The sequence below is a fragment of the Octopus sinensis genome, linkage group LG7 (genome assembly GCF_006345805.1).
Source record: "Octopus sinensis linkage group LG7, ASM634580v1, whole genome shotgun sequence".
In the NCBI taxonomy this organism is placed as follows: Eukaryota; Metazoa; Mollusca; class Cephalopoda; order Octopoda; family Octopodidae; genus Octopus; species Octopus sinensis.
The window spans coordinates 12,232,008-12,253,704 of NC_043003.1; the positions used below are offsets into that span (position 1 = coordinate 12,232,008).

The 21,697-nt window shown below is 36.3% G+C and overlaps 1 protein-coding gene across 11 annotated transcripts in view; it reads left to right on the forward strand.

Moving 5' to 3' along the window:
• The window catches only part of LOC115213920 (liprin-beta-1), a 488,566-nt gene that overhangs the window by 82,492 nt on the left and 384,377 nt on the right, over positions 1 to 21,697 (forward strand). For all 11 annotated transcript variants that reach the window (XM_036504518.1, XM_036504513.1, XM_036504519.1 and 8 more), the window contains one exon: positions 6,719 to 6,918. In XM_036504518.1, the coding sequence (XP_036360411.1) occupies positions 6,719 to 6,918 (200 nt within the window). The remainder of the gene's footprint in view (positions 1 to 6,718; positions 6,919 to 21,697) is intronic.

A 21,697-nucleotide genomic window follows, 5' to 3' on the forward strand; every position in this document is an offset into this window, starting at 1 on the left:
GGTGTTTCATCATCATCATCATCATTTAACTTCTGCTTTCCATGCTGGCATGGGTTGGACAGTTTGACTGAGGACTGGCAAGTCAGGAGGTTGCACCAGGCTCCAATCTGATCTGGCAAGGTTTCTACAGTTGGATGCCCTTCCTAACACTAACCACTCTGAGAGTGTTGTGGGTGCTTTTTACATGTCACTGGCACAGGAGTCAGTCAGGCGGCACTGGGATCAGCTATGCTCGAATGATGTTTTTTACATGCCACTGGCATCAGCCACACTCGAATGGTGCTTTTTATATGACACTGGCACAGATGCCAGTTAGGTGGCACTGGCATTGGCCACGCTCAAATGATGCTTTTTATGTGCCACTGGCACAGGTGCCAGTCAGGCAGTACTGGCATCAACCACACTCGAATATCTCTCATGGGACATGCCACATTTAAAAATGCAATATGTATTGGAGGCAGAAGGAAATCATCCTAGCAGTGGCTGTTAAGAATGCTACATGCATTTCTGTATCATTGGGCATTGTCAGTAGCGTGTACTCACAATAAATACATGCTCAGATGAAATCTGTCCCTACTGACACAGAAAAACTGTGAATGAACAATCACCAGTATTGTGAATAGCCACATGGCTGAACAATAATCCATTATGTGCAACAGAAATAGCAGTAATAATAGATTAAAATAGTTATCTCATGTAAAAACACTGCAAAAAGCATATTTACTGCAGAATTGCATGTCTAACATTCTCATCAGCTGCTACTAGGATGATTTTCATCTGCCCCTGATAAATATTATGCTTTAAATGCTGTAAGACCACGAGCGATATCCCTGGACAAATATTACAGTAAAATAAATTTTGTTTTTCATGAATTTTGTTTTACACTAAGTATGAACACAGATGGTTAAATTAGTTATTATTATGACATTAATTGATATAAATTAAAGAGAGCAGTTTATGAAATGGTTGACAATGGTGATGGAAACATGTTAGCAACATCTTTATTGTTATTCAGCCCTAATTCCACTCCGTTCCAGTAAACCTACTGTCCGTGGAGCGCCAGTCCTAAGAATCCTGCCCTTTACTTGGGTATTTATGTATCTATAATGTGAAAGCTAGTTAATAAACAGCTTGGGCAGTGTCTTCAAAGGAAATTATTTTCCATTTAATCTCATTTGTAATTCATATATGAGAATATAATGGAGTAATAAAGGTTTTTCTGTTTTTTTTTTTCTTCTTCAAGTTGAACAGAAAATATCTGTGATGGAACATCACATGCTTACTTTGTCATTTTTGTTATACTAACATGTCTTCAACTAATATGCTTCTAATAACTTATCTAACCACTTCTTTTTTCACTCCTTGTGCTTTCGTTTATATTTCTAATTGCACATTCTTTTTTTTTTTTAAATATTTTAATTTTCAGAAAATTTCCTGTAGGAAGTAAAATTTTATTCTAGTTGCAAAATATGTACACTTACACCACCACCACCGTCATCATCATCATCATCATCATCATCCACTTTTCCACTCTTACATGGGTCAGGCAGAATTTCGTAAGGCAGATTTTCTATGGCCAGTTGCCCTTACCAGGATGCCTTCACATGGATGCCCTTACCATGCAAGATAGCACTTCCTTCTTACTGGACATGTTTTCATGAAAGAGTTTAAACAATGGAACTGCAATTTTTGGTAAACAACTAGATCTTTTTAAATGAGTTGATTACTTCAAGAAGCTGATCACTAATGTTCTTTGAACAAATATAAAAATTGCCTGATTGTTGACCACTTAAAATTCACAAATACACTTGATAGCATCATCAAGAAATTAATCAGGGTTAATGATTGCAATCAATCACCCACTAAGATAAGGTCTTTCAAGAAGAGAAGAAGTTGATGGGAGAAAGGAACCGGTGCGACATCTCATCAGCTGCTATTTGGCAATCAGCTGTTAGATTTGTCTAATATGAAGACCTGAAACACAAAAGATCTGAAATGCTACTGATTTAAAAACTATTTATATGTTTTGGCAGATGACACTCCCCCACTCTCTCTCTCATAATTACAGAAGTAGTCTACCCCATTGTATAAAAAGATTTTTTCCCCACCCCTCTGTAGTTCCTTGTTGGACCATCATGCCCAATTCAGTCTTAGAAATAGACAACATATGGATGAGAAGCAGAAGTCTTAACTTCTTTCGTCTATTCATTTACTCCCACCATTCATTTTTTTGAAAAATCTTATGTTTTGGAAGGATTTTTATTGAATATCATTTTTAAAGTTTATTCCTTTGTTATATTATTTTATGGAGAGTTAACATTTATTTTTATTCATTAATTTAAAATTTGAATACCTGTTAAGCAAGTCTGACATAAAAGCATTATAACTATTTTAAATATTTAAAAATTTAATTGTAACTTTAAAAACTTGTTAACAATAATTTTAACTTACAAACAATATTTAACTTCAATTCAAACAATAGCTTGTAGATATTCTTAATAATTTGTCACACTGAAAAAAAAAAATGCTAATTATTTTACTTCTAAAATAACTTTAAAAGCTAATGCAATTTATGACTAAACTACCTGAAGCTTTTAAATATAAATTTTTCATAATAATTACAGCTAATTTTTTTCCAGCAATCAGGAAAGTATATTAACCAGTTGATTATATTACTTCAAATCTGATAAATATTTATTTAATAATCAGATTGATAAAATATTGCTTTTGATGTTCATGCTAAGCACTATTATTGTTAATTCAAATATTGTTATATATGTATTACAACAACAATTTGTTTCTACCTTTAAATAATCTACAGTATTTCCACAAACATTTCAAAGCATATTCATCATCATCATCATCATCATCATCATTTAACGTCCGTTTTCCATGCTAGCATGGGTTGGACAGTTCGACCGGGGTCTGGGAAGCCAGGAGGCTGCATCAGGCTCCAGTCTGATCTGGCAGTGTTTCTACTGCTGGATGCCCTTCCTAACACCAACCACTCCGTGAGTGTAGTGGGTGCTTTTTACATTCCAGGGGAGGCTGGCATCGACCACGATCAGTTGGTGCTTTTTATGTGCCACCGACACAGAAGCCAGTCAAGGCGGCACTGGCATCGGCCACATACGGATAGTGCTTTTTAGGTGCCAGGGTAGGCTGGCAACAGCCACGATCAGTTGGTGCTTTTTGACTAGTTTAAATTCTTTCTCAAATTAAGAGAATTGATATTGCCTGTAAAACACATGCACTGGTTCTGTTTCACTTCTTCACTCAATAGGTTAATCATTCAGTTAGTCAATCAGTTATGTTTGTCAAAGTCCTTGTGGCACCATTCACTGGTTCTTCAAGGACATACTCTTTGTAACATCAGGTCAGTTTGAGATCAGTCTCAGCTATAACTATAGGTGGTTTGTACACTTGGTATTTAAATTGATTTTGATAGGAGAGGAGAAATTTCCAAAGGAATGCAAATCTAGTGTAAAAGATTGGGTTAAATGTTTAGCATGATGGTTGGGGTAAATGTATTTGAACAGAAATGGAAGTTCAGCTCTTGACATTGTATTGGTGAGTGTGGTTTTGTTGTTGTTTGAGTGGTTTTGTTGTTGTTTAGTCCAAGGTTAGCCATCCCTCTTTGAGCAGACCCATGACCTTTATATGGGGTGAGGAGGATAGCTATCAGATACTACATTATTCAGTATATTTCACTTTCCCTTAAGACAGTAGGGCATGATTTAAAGGAGACTCAGCTGCTATTTCTAGCATGTACAGGCCCCTCTGTTGGCTTGTTGAGAGAATGGAAGTTATTATTGTAGTTATTGTTATTCAGCCTGAGGTCAGCTCTGATGAAACAAAATCATGATCAAAGACATTCCAGCTTGACTGTCCCATATTTATTATATGGCAGGGACTACATTGCTCACTATGTCTCTCTCTCCTCAAAGGTGATACAAAGTAATTTGAAGATTTGGCTGTCATTTCTGCCAGATTGAGAGATCACATTGAGGTTACTTCATTAGCTCAAGTGCATTCTTGTTTGTCAAATAAGTGAGAGAGAGTGAATGAGAAGTGAAAGAGAGAGAGAGTGTGTGTGTGTGTGTTGTAGTATATTTTAGTGCAGTGTGTATTTGTATTTTATAAATGCTCAGCAGGTTTTTAGTTACAAAATATTTATTGGAAAAACCACAACTTCAACTGTACTTATCAACTGTTTATTTAGCTTAATTCATCTAAATACTGGTGGTGCACACACAATGCAATTTGAACTTGAAAGTTCTTTACCATTTCTTAGAAATATATTTCCTAATTTCATTATAGCAGGGAATGAAAATCCAGTCTGTTTTAACCTCTGTCTGAAATCTAGTGTATGGCACTCTGCTGTTATTACATTTAAGACCTATATCCTTGACTTAACTGGATGTTTTTGTAGTCTTTACTGCACTAGTTAACATTTAACAGATGGCTTTGAACTTAGCAACCTCTTTTATTTTTCCTTTTATTCAATATTCTATAAACGTAGGGCTCGTATATAATAGTATGATAAACGTATATTAACATATAAGGTTTCTTTCCAGTACTTGATAAAATTTTAAAATAAAATTACTTTGATTCAATTTTCATTCTCTTATATAATATTTAATATTGATTTCAAATTTTGGGCCAAAACCAACAAGTTCGGGGAAGAGGGTAAGTCAGTTACATCGACCCCAGTACTCAACTGGTACTCTATTTATCAACCCTGAAAAAATTAAAAGCAGTTGACCTTGGTGGAATTTGAACTCAGAATGTGAAGATGAACGAAATGTTGCTAAACATGTTGCCTGACATGATTGGTATTTAATATTAAATTCTGTTTATAATTAAGGAAATGAAAGAGTACAAAAATAAAAGCAAAAAGAAAAGTTTAATTTAAAATATATGTTACATTCTATATACGGGTATGTAAAAAGGTGTTGTACAACGTTCTGGAAGCCTGATAAGGAACCATAATTTCAGATGCCTTAAATTTAGAGAAATGGTCAGCTGTACTAAATGTACAGGAATAGTTAATGATAAGACATCTGGGAAATAAATCCCATGAAGGCTTCAGTTATCTCACCAGATGTAGTTGATAATTTGTGTTAATTAAGTCACTTAACGAGTAGTGGAGATAGACTGTTATAGTGAAAGTTATAGTGAAAAAAAAGGCTCCAATACATAAGGAAAAAAAGGGAAGGCTATCTGCAAATGAAAGAAGTGTGATGCTGTATGGGACATGATTGGTAGTAAATATGCAGTCTTCAGAATAGGTGCAGGCATAGCTGTGGGGTTAAAAAGCTTGTTTTGCTACCATGTGGTTTTGGGTTCGATCCCAGTGTAGTCTGGGACAAGGCTGACCAATACCTTGTGAATGTGGTGGATGGAAATGGTATGGAAGCCTGTCATATATATGCGTGTGTATGTGTATATCTTTGTATTTGTCCCACTGTTGCTGCTTGACAACTAGTGTTAGTTTGTTTACATCCCTGTAGCTTTGTGGCTTGGCAAAAAGACCAGTTGAATAAGTATCAGGCTTTAAAAAAGAAGTACGTTGGGTGGGTGGGCAATTTGTGCAACTTACCCCTAAGCCTTTCAAGGTGGTGCTGTAGCATGGTGACAATTCAATAACTGAATCAAGTAAAATGTAAAACAAGAATCTAGGAAGAAATGAAATGTATATATGTTGGCTATAGATTAAATCAATGTTCAGTTGAAAAGGGCATTTAGCCTTTTTTTTTTTCTATTCTAGCAGAAGGCCTGAAATTTTGGGGGAGGAGGCCAGTCGATTAGATTGATCCCAGTATGCAAGTGGTACTTAATTTATCAAACCCGAAAGGATGAAAGGCAAAGTTGACCTCAGTGGAATTTGAACTCAGAACGTAAAAACAGACGAAATACCGCTAAGCATTTCACCCAGTGTGCTAACGTTTCTGCCAGCTCGCCACCTAGCCATTATGCGCAGGAGATGTGGTTGCTTTGGCTTGCTCTATTAAACTAAAAAGTATCAAAACGTAAATCATAGCAGAAAGACCTGAGAAAGGAAAGACAGGTCTGATCAGAGAAGCCCAAACATCACATGGTGCAAGATCAAAGGGAATAGCAATATGATGATTCAAACCTTGTCAAACCTGTAAAAATTCAATGTTAAAACTGTCATGATAAAGATACCCTTAAACCAATAGCAATGTTTAATATATCAGAATGAAATATACTTTTTCAAATATTTCAGTTCTTGTTCATTAATGCTAGAGACAAAATATTTGGTAGCGTGGGTAGTCGATTATGTCAACCCCAGTGTTCAACTGGTACCTTTTTTTTTTTTGGATTACGTGTCATCTAAGGGCTTCTTTGTTTAAGATGGTAGAGTATGATTTTTGGGATGTTTGGTTGCTCTTTCTATATATAGTTTCTCTTGTTAGTTTGGTGTAAAATTTTTGTTTCAGGTGTGGGATTTTCTCTTCAGGTGAGACACTTAACTGTCATTGTTTTAAGTCATCATGTTCTATATTCAGCATCAGATCATCAGAAAACCAAATTTGATGTTTGGCTTAGAGATTAGGCAGAGTTGTTTTTCATTTACTTACCATACAAATCTGATTTCCAAACACTGAAGTTTGAAAGCAGTTGCCTTACTTAGAATATATATCATGTGTTATTAAAACTTTTGAACATATCATTTTTTAAAAATCTTTTTCAGGTACAAAACGTGAATATCGAAACAGCAATTTAGCTACAAGACCTACAGTGAAGGGCCGTTTACAGAATGCCAGAGCTATATTCCTATTGGAAGATTTAAAAGGAACTTTGGAGCAATGTGAAAATAAGCAGCAAATCCTGGATCATGCTTCTTCAAGTGCATTAAAATTTCTAAGAGAGTGGCTTGAAGATGAAAGTCCGGTGAGAGATGATTTAATAATCTATTTTTATTCTTATTCATTTTAACATTTTCTTTTATTTCCTAATGTTTCTGATTGAACTCAACTATGGTGGTTTGTTTTATTCTACATAAAATTCATTGTGCTTTGTCTTTGAACTCATTTAACAATGCTAAGTTCCTGCCGTCTCCTTTCCAGCATACTGATCTTGATGCCACAGATCTCTTGAGGACCATTCTACTCCAGTATTTCATTCTTAGTCATGTTTTTAAATACAATTTTATTCATCCTGCTGTGAAGCATTAAGACTATTATTTTTTTTTTATGTCTTCATTGAGATCAAACTTGTCAGTATACAGAACTATTGTTTTCAGGTCCATATCTTTTGCAGTGCTGTCTCAACAAATAGGATGCAAACAAGAAAATTGCAGCAAAGCTGCATAATAGTGGGTGTCAGATGTGGAATGCACACCACCATATTACTTGTTTGACAGTGCATTTTTATTCTCTTCCATTTTATTTTGACATGCACATTGCATTTTTATTCTCCTCTTCTGTTTTATTTCGACATGTGCATTGCGTTTTTATTCCTTTCTTCCGTTTTAAAAATTCAGTGTGCACATGTGCATTGCATGTTCATACTTCTTTTTCCGGTTTCTACTCAAAACTGTTTACAGATCACAACCATCTCACGAATCTCTGTTAGTGAGGTGCACTTCACACTCCGATGGTTGTGGAAAGATAGTTTCTTTTTTATACATATCCTCCTACATTTCTTCTTTAACTTCTTCACTGTGTTCATATCTGATATTTAGCACCTCTCTATGTGGTTTGTATAGCTTTCATGAGTCATTCCACCCAAAACTAGATTCTTCATTGCCCATTTGAACAAATGAGAATATGGGACCCTGAAGCATTTAGGTTAAAAAGTAGAAGCAAATAAAAATAAATAAATAAAAAAATAACTCTGAAAGTTGTTGAAATAATAAACCTAGAAAGTTCAAACTGAGAGAGAAAATATAAAAAAAAAAGGGAAAATTCTAGAAGTTTATAGTTAGGAGCAAAATATTTTATAGACAATGTGCTGCATGTAAAACATGTTTACATTTTAATATAAATGTATTTAATTAGTGGGAGTTAATTGAGCCATTATTATCTTGATAAGATACTTCTGAACCAGAATTTAAATGTTAAAATCAAGTAATTTGCCTTCTTCTGGAAGAACTGTGATAAAGAAAGAATGGGCGGTTGTGTAATTTTGGAGTGTTGTTCCTTTCAAAGAACATCTGACTGACTTAACTAAAACTTGAAAGACAAAATGATTATTATTGTTGTTGTTTCATGAAGCATTTTGGAAAGTGTTTTCATCTGAAGAAATTAGCAGTATTAAGGAGAAAATAAAGAAATTTCTCTTTCTCTCCTTTTCATATATTCTTTCTCTCTCTCGCTCTCCCAAGTTATTTTTCTTTTCTTCCTCTTCCATATTTCCCCTCTGTTTTGTTCTTGAGACTTCTCTCTCTCTAAATCATTTGGATATAGAGGATGATAGACATTTTGATGAGATTTTTACTAGGATATTAACTGTCTACATATTTTATTTACTTATTTCCCATATATATCTCTCTCTCCTCTCTCCCCCGCCCCCTCACACACACACATCTGTTTGTATCAAAAGTGCAAGCAACTGTTACGCAGCAATTTGGTAATTTCCTGTCCCTATCTTCTTTTGTTTTATTGCAGATGTTCTTATTTAAACACTTATACAGAGTAGACCTTTTATCTCAATGAAACAAATGTTACATCTGGATATTTCACACATGTGCATAAAGTAATGATGTTTCACTATCAATGTGTCCACCTTCCATTTTCGAAATGATGGTTAAATCTGTTACAATGAATATTTAGCTTTCCTAAAGGTAAAATGGTAAGAATGAATGTTGAGGTTATTATACCAGCATGTATTGTGTTGAGTTAAAAGTTTTGCAATATTTTGGTAACTTAGTTGCTTTATTCATCAACTTACAAAAAAAGCAGCCTAGCATTTAAAGTAGAGGCCATAATGTTGCACCATCCGAGCTGCCTTTCTGCCAATTCTTTGATCCAATGCTGATACCAGTTCTTGTCTTCTGAGGCAAAGAACTCCTTCACTGAAGCTTCTACCTTCTTTTTGAAGTGGGCCATGGATTGGAACAAGTAGTAATCCGAGGGAGATATTTTTCCGCAATTCTAACATGCATAAGCAGTCATTAAGCAAGATTCAGCTTCCGGATCCTGTCTCCTAACATGTGCATTTCAAACATAAGGTGATGCTTTGTATCTGGTGGAATTATGATGGGATAATTCACTACAAGTTCATTCCAGACAGTCAAACTAGTGATGCTAACCTGTGTTCTGAATATTTGGAGTGGACGTCAAAAAATCAAATGGAAATTGTGGTTGTGATACCTGTGCCGGTGGCATGTAAAAAGCACCAACCGATCGTGGCCGTTGCCAGCGCTGCCTTGACTGGCTTCCATGCCGGTGGCACGTAAAAAGCACCAACCGATTGTGGCCGTTGCCAGCCTTGCCTGGCACGTAAAAAGCACCCACTACACTCATGGAGTGGTTGGCGTTAGGAAGGGCATCCAGCTGTAGAAACACTGCCAGATCAGACTCTAGCCTGGTGCAGCCTCCTGGCTTCCCAGACCTCGGTCAAACCGTCCAACCCATGCTAGCATGGAAAGCGGACATTAAACGATGTTGATGATGATGACGTATGCCATTGAGTGGCAAAAATATCTGGCATTGGTTAAAAGAAAGTGACCTCTTCTACAACAACATAACTCAAGACCTCACGCTGCTTGAATGTCTTGAGATAAACTGAAGGAACTGAACTGGTGCCACACCCAGTATATTGTCCAGACCTACTCCCCTTTGATTATTATTTGTTCCAATCCATGGATCACTTCTTTATCTTGTGATGCTTCATCAACCAAGAAAAGGTAGAAGCTTCAGTGGAAAGTGTTCTTCATCATGAAGGACAAGAACAGGTGCCAACATGGAATCAAAAGAACTGGCAGAAAGGTGGCTTCAAACAGTGCAACTCAATGGCTTCTTGTTTGAATGCTTGGCTGCTTTTGTTGTAACTTGACAAATAAAGCAAATAAGTTACCAAAATCTTACAGAACTTTTGACTCAAAACGATATATCCTGGATTTATGATTGTCAGCAAATTTTCAGTGGATTGTCACATGATTTTCTGAACACACACACACACACATGCACGCATGCACACACACGTCAGAACTAATTTATAATGATTACATTGTAAACACAATCACATGACACTCAATGCAAAATACCTATAAATCTCTACTTGCCTCATACTACCTGGTATACTGACAGGAGGTACCATTCTCTCTTCCCAAATAAGCAGTTATCAACAGTGAGAGCATCATGCAATAATAGGACATATTTGAACTGTAAATATTCCAGCCAGGTCAGAATGGCAAGGTGTATTTAATCCCTTTGGTACCAGCCTGCTTGTGACTACCTCTGGTTCTATGATACATACTTCCTGTTTTGAAGATATCTAAATTAAAATTTTGCATTAAAATTTCATGTCTATGTTCCGAACATCAGCTTAATGATAGCTAAGTTATTTTACAATATACTTCATTACTTTCAAAATGAATTAAGTCAATGTAGTTCAAAAGAAAGTGTATTTTAACAAAAGAGTTAAAGCAGAAATGTCTGTCTCATGTCTTATTAAGTGAAATATATTTTAAAAAAACAAAGAAAAAACTGAATGAACACAGAAAAGAGTTTTCTTTTTTTTTCTTTCAAACATACATTGTTAAATTATGATTATATATTGTAGAGAGATCATAATATCTCTCAATGTGTTGGGTTATTTAGTAAAGGCACATGGCTCAGTGGTTAGAGCGTCAGGCTCTCAATCATGAAGTAGTGAGTTCGATTTTTGGACCAGGCTGTGTGTTGTATTCTTGAGCAAGACACTTTATTTCACGTTACTCCAGTTCACTCAGCTGTAGAAATTAGTTGCGACATCACTGCCTAGCTGTATCAGCCTTTGCTTTTTTTTCTTGGATAACATCTGTGGCATGGAGAGGGGTGGCTGGTATACATAGGTGATTACTGGTCTTCCATAAACATCCTTGCCTGGACTTGTGCTTCAGAGGGGAATTTTTTAGGTGCAATCTCATAGTCATTCATCACCAAAGGGGTCCTTTACCCTCTAGCTTATCTGTTGATGCTGCAATCTCTTTCATTTTCAGGTTTGGTGTTGTTTTCAATTAGATGTATTATCTTCATTGTGTCTGGTCTCTGTTTGTACACAATGCATTTTCTAATGAAAATGATTATTGAACATATGATATTTTGCAATAATATTACATACATGTTCTGGTGTGGCTGTGTGGTTAAGAAACTCCACATGGTTTTGGGTTCAGTCCCACTGTATGACACCTTGGGTAAATGTCTTCTGCTATACCTCAGGGATGAGCAAAGCTTTGTGAAAGGATTTGGTAGACAGAAACTTAAAGAAGCCCATTGTATATATAAATATATATGTATACATATGTGTGTATGTTTGTATTTCTTTGTTTTGAAAACTTTAAATAAAGAGTGAAATATTTACTTATTAATATACTGGCTACCACTAGTTTCATATAAGAATGCAGACACTAAGTGGGTCTATAGGAAAATTCTACATTCATTAGGTATAGTTAAACCATCTGATTTATAACAATGGATGCATTTGTTATTCAAACACAGGCCTGATGAATGTAGGATTTTTCTGTAGAACCACTTAGGGTTTACTTCTTACATGAAAGCAGTTGTAATCTGCATAGTTATACCCATCAGTAAGTAAATATCATATATTTCACCTCTGGAATTACATACTTGAAAGATATCTATGGTAGAAGCATATCAGAAAAATTGTTTGTTTTGAATAGTGTTTGATGTTAAGAATAATAGCCAGCATTTAAAACGACATGCAAACATGAGAATTTCTTATAGATTCCAGCTATTGTTGCTTGCATAGTAAAATAGATACTAACATAAATATTGTCTCCAACTTGAAATGAAATTGCTTTCTTTTCTTCCTTTTAACAACTACCATTTTGTCAGCCAATCTATTTTTTGTTATGGGGAATATACAAATTTATCAAGGCACCATATACCATATTTTTAGTAAATAGTCATATTTTACTCTTATGAATATCCACAGCCTTTAATCTATTACTACTTAATATACTCTGCTCTGAACCCAAGCCCAGTAAATCATCTACAGGTTTCAGAATCTGAAAAATTCATTCTCCATATATTAGCATTACAATAATTGTCTATTTACACGCATGAGACTTTGTTTTGTGCGTATGTGTGTCTGTCTGTGTACGTAGGTGTGAGTGTGTTAGTGTACATGTGTCTGAAAATGTGAGATGATCGAAGTGTTCTTCAATGATCAACCCTATTCTTTTCCAGCAGCCACTGAGTGTTTTCCCATATTATTTTATTTCTCTATCAATTTTTTTCTTATTTTTCTTACCTAATTCATTTATTTATTTATCTTCATTTTCCTTTCTTTTTCTTTCTGAAACCGTAGACGACAGGAAACAGTTCTAAACTGATAATTTTCTCCTAGTAAAAATGTGTCATTACTTAGCATTCATTGGAATTGATTGCATGTTCTTAACATAACAGATGAAAAGGCAGTCAGTGTTCTATTTGTTGTTGATCGCATTCAATCAAAATAAAATAAACAAGGAGATATAAAAAAAAAATAGTAGGAAAGAAAAATTGGTTTTATCGATGTTTCATGCAACTCGACTCCCACTGTAGTAATGTGTAACATATCTTATTCAGAATAGGCACTGAGATGTTATCCTAAAAACCCAGTCTAGGTGAGAAAGGATTAATTGATTCCTACCATGTTTGACATAAATTTATTCTACTTTGAGCAATTTTTACTTTTAAGAATTTATGTTGGGATGGTATTTTGTTTGTAGTTTTGCTTTTTTTATGCATGTGAAAAACTGTAAAAACAAACATCTTCATTCAATATATATGTTCTTTGTGTGTGTGAGAGAGAGAGAGAGCAGTGTTTTGTTGATGTTGGATTTTTCAGCAATAGGATTAGTAAAGCAATAATTCTATTAGAACCTTTATCCTTTTATGAAGACTTCCAAACTATATTGATGGTTGAGAGAATGACAACAACCTGAATTAACAAGGTTTTGTTGGTTTTGTTGTTTTGTATTTGTCTTTTTTCTCTTAGTTTTTTCTATTTCTAATTCTATATCCCCTTGCTCGAATATATTAGATAGTTCCCCAAATTTAGAGAATTTGCATGGACTTTTACTTCAGATATTTTATACCTATAAACCTTTGCTAATATTAACTGATAGAAAGGGTGCTGAGCTGGCAGAATTGGTGGCACACTGGGCAAAATGCTTAGTGGCATTTCATCTATCTTTACATTCTGAGTTCAAGTTCTGCAGAGGTTGACTTTGCCCTTCATTCTTTCAGGATTGATAAAACAAGCACCAGTTGAGCAGGGCTGGATTAAGACCCGCAGAGGCCCAAAGCACTTAAAAGATTTTGGTGCTCCCATATATATATATATATGTAATTCAAAATATAAATAATAATAAACCATAACATAAATTTTTATTTTTCAAAATGATACTAAAGTAACAGAAAAATGGGAAAAAAATGTGTTATTTTTCCATACTTCCACTTTATTTATATTTGGAAAGTTTTCTCCTATATTTTTTTAATTTTACTTGTTTCAGTCATTTGACTGCAGCCATGCTGGAGCACCGCCTTTAGTCGAGCAAAATTGACCCCAGGACTTATTCTTTGGAAGCCTAGTACTTATTCTATCAGTCTCTTTTGCCGAACCGCTAAGTTACGGGGACATAACCACACCAGCATCGGTTGTCAAGCGATGTTGGGGGGACAAACACAGACACACATACATATGTATATACATATATATTCAGTTTCCGTCTACCAAATCCACTCACAAGGCTTTGGTCAGCCCGAGGCTATAGTAGAAGACACTTGTCCAAGGTGTCACACAGTGGAAATAAACCCAGAACCATGTGGTTGGTAAGCAAGCTACTTACCACACAGCCACTCCTGCACCTAATTGCAAGAGTGTCTTTGATCTGATCCTCAGTATGACACCATGAACACTTCAGAATTATATTTCTGATCAGATAAACCACTTTGAATATTACTTTAGCAAGTTTCATGTGATTTTTTTTCTTTTGTGCCATAAACCATTTACCATTTCTTTGGTTCCCTAAGCATGTGCTTATTTTGCTTAATGGTTAATCCAGCACTGCATTTGAGTGCTAGAGTTGATGCAATCATCTTAACCCATCCTCTGAACTTGCTAGCCTTGAGCCAAAATTTGAAACAAGCATTTTGGAGATCAAATCCTACCGAGATTGACTTCATTTTCCATCCTTTCGGGGGGTTGATAAAATACATACTGGGGTCAATATAATTGACTTGCCTCCTTGCCCAAAATTGCTGACCTCGTACCAAAATTTGAAAGCAGTATTAACAGATAGATAACTAGGTGTTATTATTATGTTCAGTAAGCTCAAACAGAGGAGTTGCAATGGCCCAGTGGTTAGGGCAGCAGACTTGCAGTCGGAGGATTGCGGTTTCGATTCCCAGACCGGGCGTTGTGTGTGTTTATTGAGTGAAAACACCTAAAAAGCTCCACAAGGCTCCGGCAGGGGTGGTGGCGACCCCTGTTGTACTCTTTCCCCACAACTTTCTCCCACTCTCTCTTCATGTTTCTTGAGTAACGCTGCGATGGACTGGCATCCCGTCCAGCTGGTGGGAACACATATGCCACAGAAACCAGGCCCATGAGCCTGGCTAGGCTTGAGAAAGGCGATGTTTATCATTTTTTCTTAAGCTCAAGCAGAGGAAAGCAGAGCAATAGGATTGAACTAAGAGTTTCATGCAGCTATACTGCATTTTCATCTCCTAGCCTTTCATTAAATTATCATCTAAAATCCAACTCATTAAGCTTTAATCTTCCGACTTCTTGTTGTAAATCTACTTTTTGTAATTCTCCCCTTGCATGTATCATCTATCTATTGATATTATTAGTACTTCTTTGTATCAAATATTATTAGTAATAATATTTAATGAATTGTTTACTGTTATTGTGTACAGGACTTGGCTTGGTGCAGGCTCAGCTGTATGGTTAAGTATCTTGCTTTGCAATCACATGGTTTCAGGTTCAGTCCCACTTCACGATACTCTGGACAAGTATCTTCTACTACAGCTTTTGGTTGACTGATGCCTTGTGAGTGAATTTGGTAGTGGGAAACCTATTGTGTTTGTGTGTGTCTTTGTGTCTGGGTTTGTCTCTCCCCTCGACTTGTGGAGGCACGTGGCTTAGTGGTTAGGGCGTCAGCACCATGATCATAAGATTGTGGTTTCGATTCCTGGACTGGGCAACGTGTTGTGCTCTTGAGCAAAACATTTCATTTCACGTTGCTTCAGTTCACTCAGCTGGCAAAAATGAGTAACGCTGCGATGGACTGGCGCCCCGTCCAGCTGGGGAACACATACGCCATAGAAACCAGGAAACCAGGCCCATGAGCCTGGCTAGGCTTTAAAAGGGCGCATTTATTATTTGTGTGGAGGCACATGGCCTAGTGGTTAGAGCAGTGGACTCGCGGTCGAAGAATCGCGGGTTCGAATCTCAGACCGGGTGATATGTGTTTATGAGCGAAACACCTAAACTCCATGCAGCTCTGGCAGGAGGTAATGGCAAATTTCTGCTGACTCCTTTACTACAACTTTCTCTCACTCTTTCCTCCTACATCTTGCAGCTCACCTGTGATGGACTGGCGTCCCGTCCAGGTGGGGAACCTATATGCCACGGAAACCGGGAAACCGGCCCTAATGAGCCAGGCATGGCTCGAGAAGGAACAAACAAACAACTCCCCTCAACTTGATAACTTGGGTTAATTTGTTTGACTAAAACTTTTGAAGGCAGTGCTCCAGCATGGCCTCAGTTCAAGGGCTGAGACAAGTAATAGATAAAGATATTAGCACTGTAGAGTTTATCATTTCAAAGCTGAGTCACATTTGCTTAACATTACTATAGTTAGATTTGAATAGAAAAATAAATCAAAACATAGACTTGTGCTAAAGGCTATTGACTGATGGAACATCCTGTAACCATCAGAAAGCAGAAATGATTTAAGTAAAATAACGACATTAAATCAAAAATTTTTAATGAACAGTCATAAGTTTGTTTATGCAACATGATTGCTTTAGGCATATATTTTGAGGATAAATATAGTAAGCACCTCTGTAAAAGGGGAAAGAGCTAATTAGTTATTTGTCAAGTCCATAAAATAGTTTTGTTTTACCTTTCAACTACAACTCTTAAGGATACTGAGAAAATATTTTTGATTGATTTTTATTTTCCTTTTATAAGTTTTGTAATATTATTTGTGTAGGTGTGGCTGTGTGGTTAAGAAGTTTGCTTCCAAACCACATGGCTTTAGGTTCAATTTTACTGTGTGGCACCTTAAGCAAGTGTCTTCTAATATATCCCCAGGTCAACTAAAGCCTTATGAGTGGATTTGGTTGATAGATACTGAAAAAATTGAAGGTGGCAAGCTGGCAGAAACGTTAACACGCCGGCTGAAATGCTTAGTGGTATTTCGTCTGCTGTTACATTCTGAGTTCAAATTCCGCTGAGGTTGACTTTTCCTTTCATCCTTTCAGGGTCGATAAATTAAATACCAGTTACGCACTGGAGTCGATGTAATTGACTTAATCTGTTTGTCTGTCCTTGTTTGTCCCCTCTGTGTGTAGCCCCTTGTGGGCAATAAAGAAATAAGATGCTGAAAAAATCTTGTGTGTGTGTGTGTGTTTGTTTGTGTTACCTTGCCTTGATATCATGTAATTGTTGTAACTGAATGTCACCCATTTCCAAAATTATACAAAAGCATGTCTGGCCACGGGGATATATTACTTTGCTTGGAAACAGGTACGGGTTGGCAACAGGAAGGGTATCAAGCCATAGAAAATCTGTCTCAGTAAACTCCATCTGACTCATGCAAATATGGAAAAGTGAATATTAAAGCATTGATGATGATGATGGTGGTGGTGGTGATGATGACGATGATGATGCAGACCTCAGTGGATAGGGAAGAGCACCACATAGAATATTTGTATTATTTAGTTACGTTCTTTTCCATTCTGAGCTTAAATCCTGCTGATTTCAACATATAACTTTCGTACAATAAAATGATTATAATCAAAAACTTGGGTTCGTTTTAGTTAATTGTTTGTTCCTTCTCACGTGCCGGTGTTAGAAACCAATATTGTACAAATACCCAATAATTACATTACACTGAACATGACTTAGTTATGCTCATCATCCTCACCACCACCTCTTCCACCACCACCACCACCATCATCATCATCATCATCGTTGCCATTATTAGCTTCCCGTACTTTAGTCCACATAGACTAAAAGAATACATACCTTCCAAAAGAAGATTACAAGTAACAGGTTATAATTATCATTATTATTATTATCATCATCATCATCATCATCATTATTATTACTATTATTATTATTATTATTATTATTATTATTATTATTATTATTAATGTTTCATCTCATTTAGAAAAACTCTTTAATATCTTCGTCTTTTAAATGACAAAGAATTCAAAGAAAATTGAAACAGGAAGGAAATGGAATATCAGGATGTGATTATATTGTCAAACTGTGTCTTAAATTACATTCAGTCAGCCATTATGTTCTTCAAATAATTTGTCGAGTTTCCATTCTGTTCTCTTATGATATATAAAAGTGTTTTTAAATCCACCTGTTGAGTTAGCATTACTACATAGGCTTTCTCAATCCAATTTTTGAAATTGTTCCTACATCTATTGAAGCAAGAGTACACTTGGGAAAATTTAGATTTTATGCGTGAACTAATATCGCTTTTCAGTAATTCAGCAGCTAGCAATGCATTGTTGCCACCACCACCACCACCACCATCATCATCATCATCACCACCATCACCATCTCCACCATCACCATCATCTCCATTACCATCATCATCACCAGTGTCACACCATCACCACCATCATCACATCTGCCATCATGACGACGACGACCACCATCATCACAACCACTACTGTTATCACCACGACTACTATCACCACCATCATCACAATTGCCATCACAACGACGACCACCACCACCACCATCATGACGAACGTGACCACCATGACCACCGCCATCATCACTATCACTACCACCATCACTACGACCACCATTTCTAACATCACCATCAGCACCACTATCATCGTCACCACTACCACCACCATCCATCCGTTTTTTTTTTTTTTACGTGCTGACATGAAATGGACAGGTTGTCATGGTATATATCATCTTACACTCACAGCAGCAACAAAAAGAAACTCGTCTTCTTTGATGTTGTGTATGTCTTAGATGTAATTAATTTATCATGCCACTACTAAAGAACTATCTCATGTGAGAAGAACTGTATCAGTTCTTATTCAGATTTGCTGTCTCCTTAGACAATGCAGCTTACAAACGTTTTTTTTTTTGCATACTTTCTTATGTTGGGATGCTCTTCCCATCACCAACCAGTTTATAGTGCACTGGGTGCATTTTATCATGCCAACTTCACTGGAAAGGTTGTCCCTTGTGCAAGTAGGACTTCAGATTTGCCTTTACCTTTTATAAATATTTTTATTTCTTCAAGTTACTGTCCTCTTAGATGAGTGAGCTGCAGTATGGCTTAATTTCCGGTGGAACAACCTGCACAAATAATTTGTTTATAATGATCAAGTGTTTATGCTTCTCCCTCGATCTTGTATAGGTGCACTGTGTGCCACACATCAAATGTCAAAGTGATTGCAGAGTAATGAGAAATAGTATTTTGCTCAAGAATGCAATGCACTGTCTGGTCCAGGAATAGAAACCATAATCTTGTAATCATGAATGCAGTACCCTAACCACTAGGTTACATACCTTCACAAGGTAACACAGTTGCATTTACATAAAAAGCCTGTTGATTATTGATTGATTTGAATTAATTTTCGCGGGGTTTGTTAAGCAAGAGATTTGTAAAGACGTTATCTACAATTAGGATTGATGAACTTTTACAGTAGTTCCAGCAGTCATTCTTGTAAATGTTCTTGAAGCAAAGTGTCACAGTCAATTTTTGTTGCTGTTGTGGAACTAGTTTTTTGGGTTTGTACTAATTCTTAGGTTCAGATGCAAAGAGATTTCAAGTTTGAAATCTTCAAAAAAAGAAAAAACAGGTTCAAAAGCTTTAAACTAAACCACAATTTCTCAGTATTTCTCACAGCAAGGATTTGAAAGATTTTATTTTTTATTGGACGTTTCTCATAGATAGTAATTGCTGAAACAGTCTCAGTGTTTTTCTTCCTTATACTTAAAAAGACCTAAAGTGAAATCAGAGCTAGGCATCATCTGGATTGTGCCAATGGAGTAAGAGGCCTGCTTTGTTATAAACCAGTTATGGGCAACCTTTTTCAAGAAGCAGGTCACACTACTAAAAATTGGTGTTAGGAAGGGCATCCAGCTGTAGAAACTTTGCCAGATCAGATTGAGTCTGGTGCAGCTTCTGGTTCACCAGTCCTCAGTCAAACCATCCAAACCATGCCAGCATGGAAAGCATACATTAAATGATGATGATGATGAGATCAGTGACAGATTTTATTTTTTACAGTACCCTTAATCTAGTGGGCCACACTACTAAAAATTCTCAAGGTAACTGATTGTTAGGTGTGGCATTCAGTAAGTTGCAGTTTGCATAAGCCAGAAAATGGTGCTCCAACAAGGCTTTGTTGTGATGGGGTTAAAATATAAAGAACATCATTCCCACAATCAAAAATAAAGAAAAGAATTAAACATGATACTAATTTCAATCTGAAGGTTATTACATTTACAAAGCTTTTAAACAACAGCATTCCAGTTAGGAAGTTTGGAATAATAAGCAAAAAGCTGGTACGTGGTTGTAAAAAACTAAAATCACTATAAGGCAGATGCCTCAGATTAAGGGTACTGTAAAAAATAAAATCTGTCACTGATCTCATCATCATCATCATCATCATCATTTAATGTACGCTTTCCATGCTGGCATGGTTTGGATGGTTTGACTGAGGACTGGTGAACCAGAGGCTGCACCAGACTCAATCTGATCTGGCAAAGTTTCTACAGTTGGATGCCCTTCCTAACACCAACCACTCCGAGAGTGTAGTGGGTGCTTTTTACATGACACTGGCATGAGGGCCTGTCTAGTGGTGCCAGCAACGACCACGCTCAAAAGGTCTTTTTATGTGCTACCTGCACGGGAGCCAGTCTGACGGCACTGGCTAGAAATAGTTTGATATATCTTAGCCTGAGACTGTTTGGACTGGGATCCTTATTAAATGGCCTCTGATATTAAATAAAGTGTAAAACACTTATTGTTTGCAAATTTGTTGCTCCAGTTCTCTGAAGCTACAAGATTTCATGTGTATACTAACAGACAGGGTATTTGTTTCTCTGGGATTGGTTAAGCGATGTAGACACCCCTGATGAGACCCCTATAAGGGACAAAAGTAATTTAAGGCTGTTCATAATATTTTCCATGTGGAGAACTAGGTAAATTCGACATGTTTGTATGACTCTCTCTTTCTCATTATAAATATATATATATATACACACGCGCATACACACACATGTATATAATGTCTGAATGGCTTTATGTTTAACCATACAAGCTTAAAACTGAAACACTTAGGTGAGCAAAATCAGTGAATAGGAGAAAGGGTGAGTATGGGTGATAAAAATAGTGATAGAGGAATGAAAGTGTATCTGAGAGCATGATAGGAAAAAGAGATTAATTTTAAATGATTTTAAAGCAATATTGTGATCTAGTGGTCTTGTACTATCAAAGGAAAGAATCAGGTGCCACAACAGAAAAGCTAAAGTACACAGAAGCTTTTACATTATCATGAAATTAAACAGATGATGTCTATATTGAGTTGTTTGGCTGACTATTTGCGTTTACTTGTGTTCTGGTTCATAGTTCACAGAGCATCAGCAATTAGAAACAGCATATGGATTTTGATAGTTTGCTACAATATCTTTCAAAAGTTGCCAAACACAAATTTATTAGGAAATATTTCCCAGTAGATATGACATGTTCTCTGTCTACAAATGTAGGTTTACATATATCATACCTTGATGTCATAGGATTGGGTTCCCTGCTGACAGGCCCCTGATATTAAATAAAGTGTTAAACATTTATAGTATATTGGTGTTAGGAAGGGCATCCAGCTGTAAAATCCTGCCAAACCGGTCATAGAAGTGTGGTGCAGGCTTTGGCCTGGCCAGCTCTTGTGAAATTGTTCCACCCATGCTATCATGGAAGACGGATGTTAAACGATGAGGATGATGATGTGGTTGACTATTTCACTAGTTTACTGTGGATTTAAAGATTTTTTTTTTAGTTTTAAAATGATGGCTTTATGCCACATTTTCATTAGCCTCATCCATCATACCACCACTAGCATTTTTCTTCTATTTTTCCATGCCTGCATGAGTTGGTCGGCTCTAATTCAGTATGGTTTCTTGTCACCTGATGCAGTCCTTTATCATCTTTATAAGACTCAACCTTCTGAAATCAGCTTTCACCATTTCTTTCCATACCTTCCTTAGTAGATATCTGCTTCTAGCTGACAAACTAGAAGCT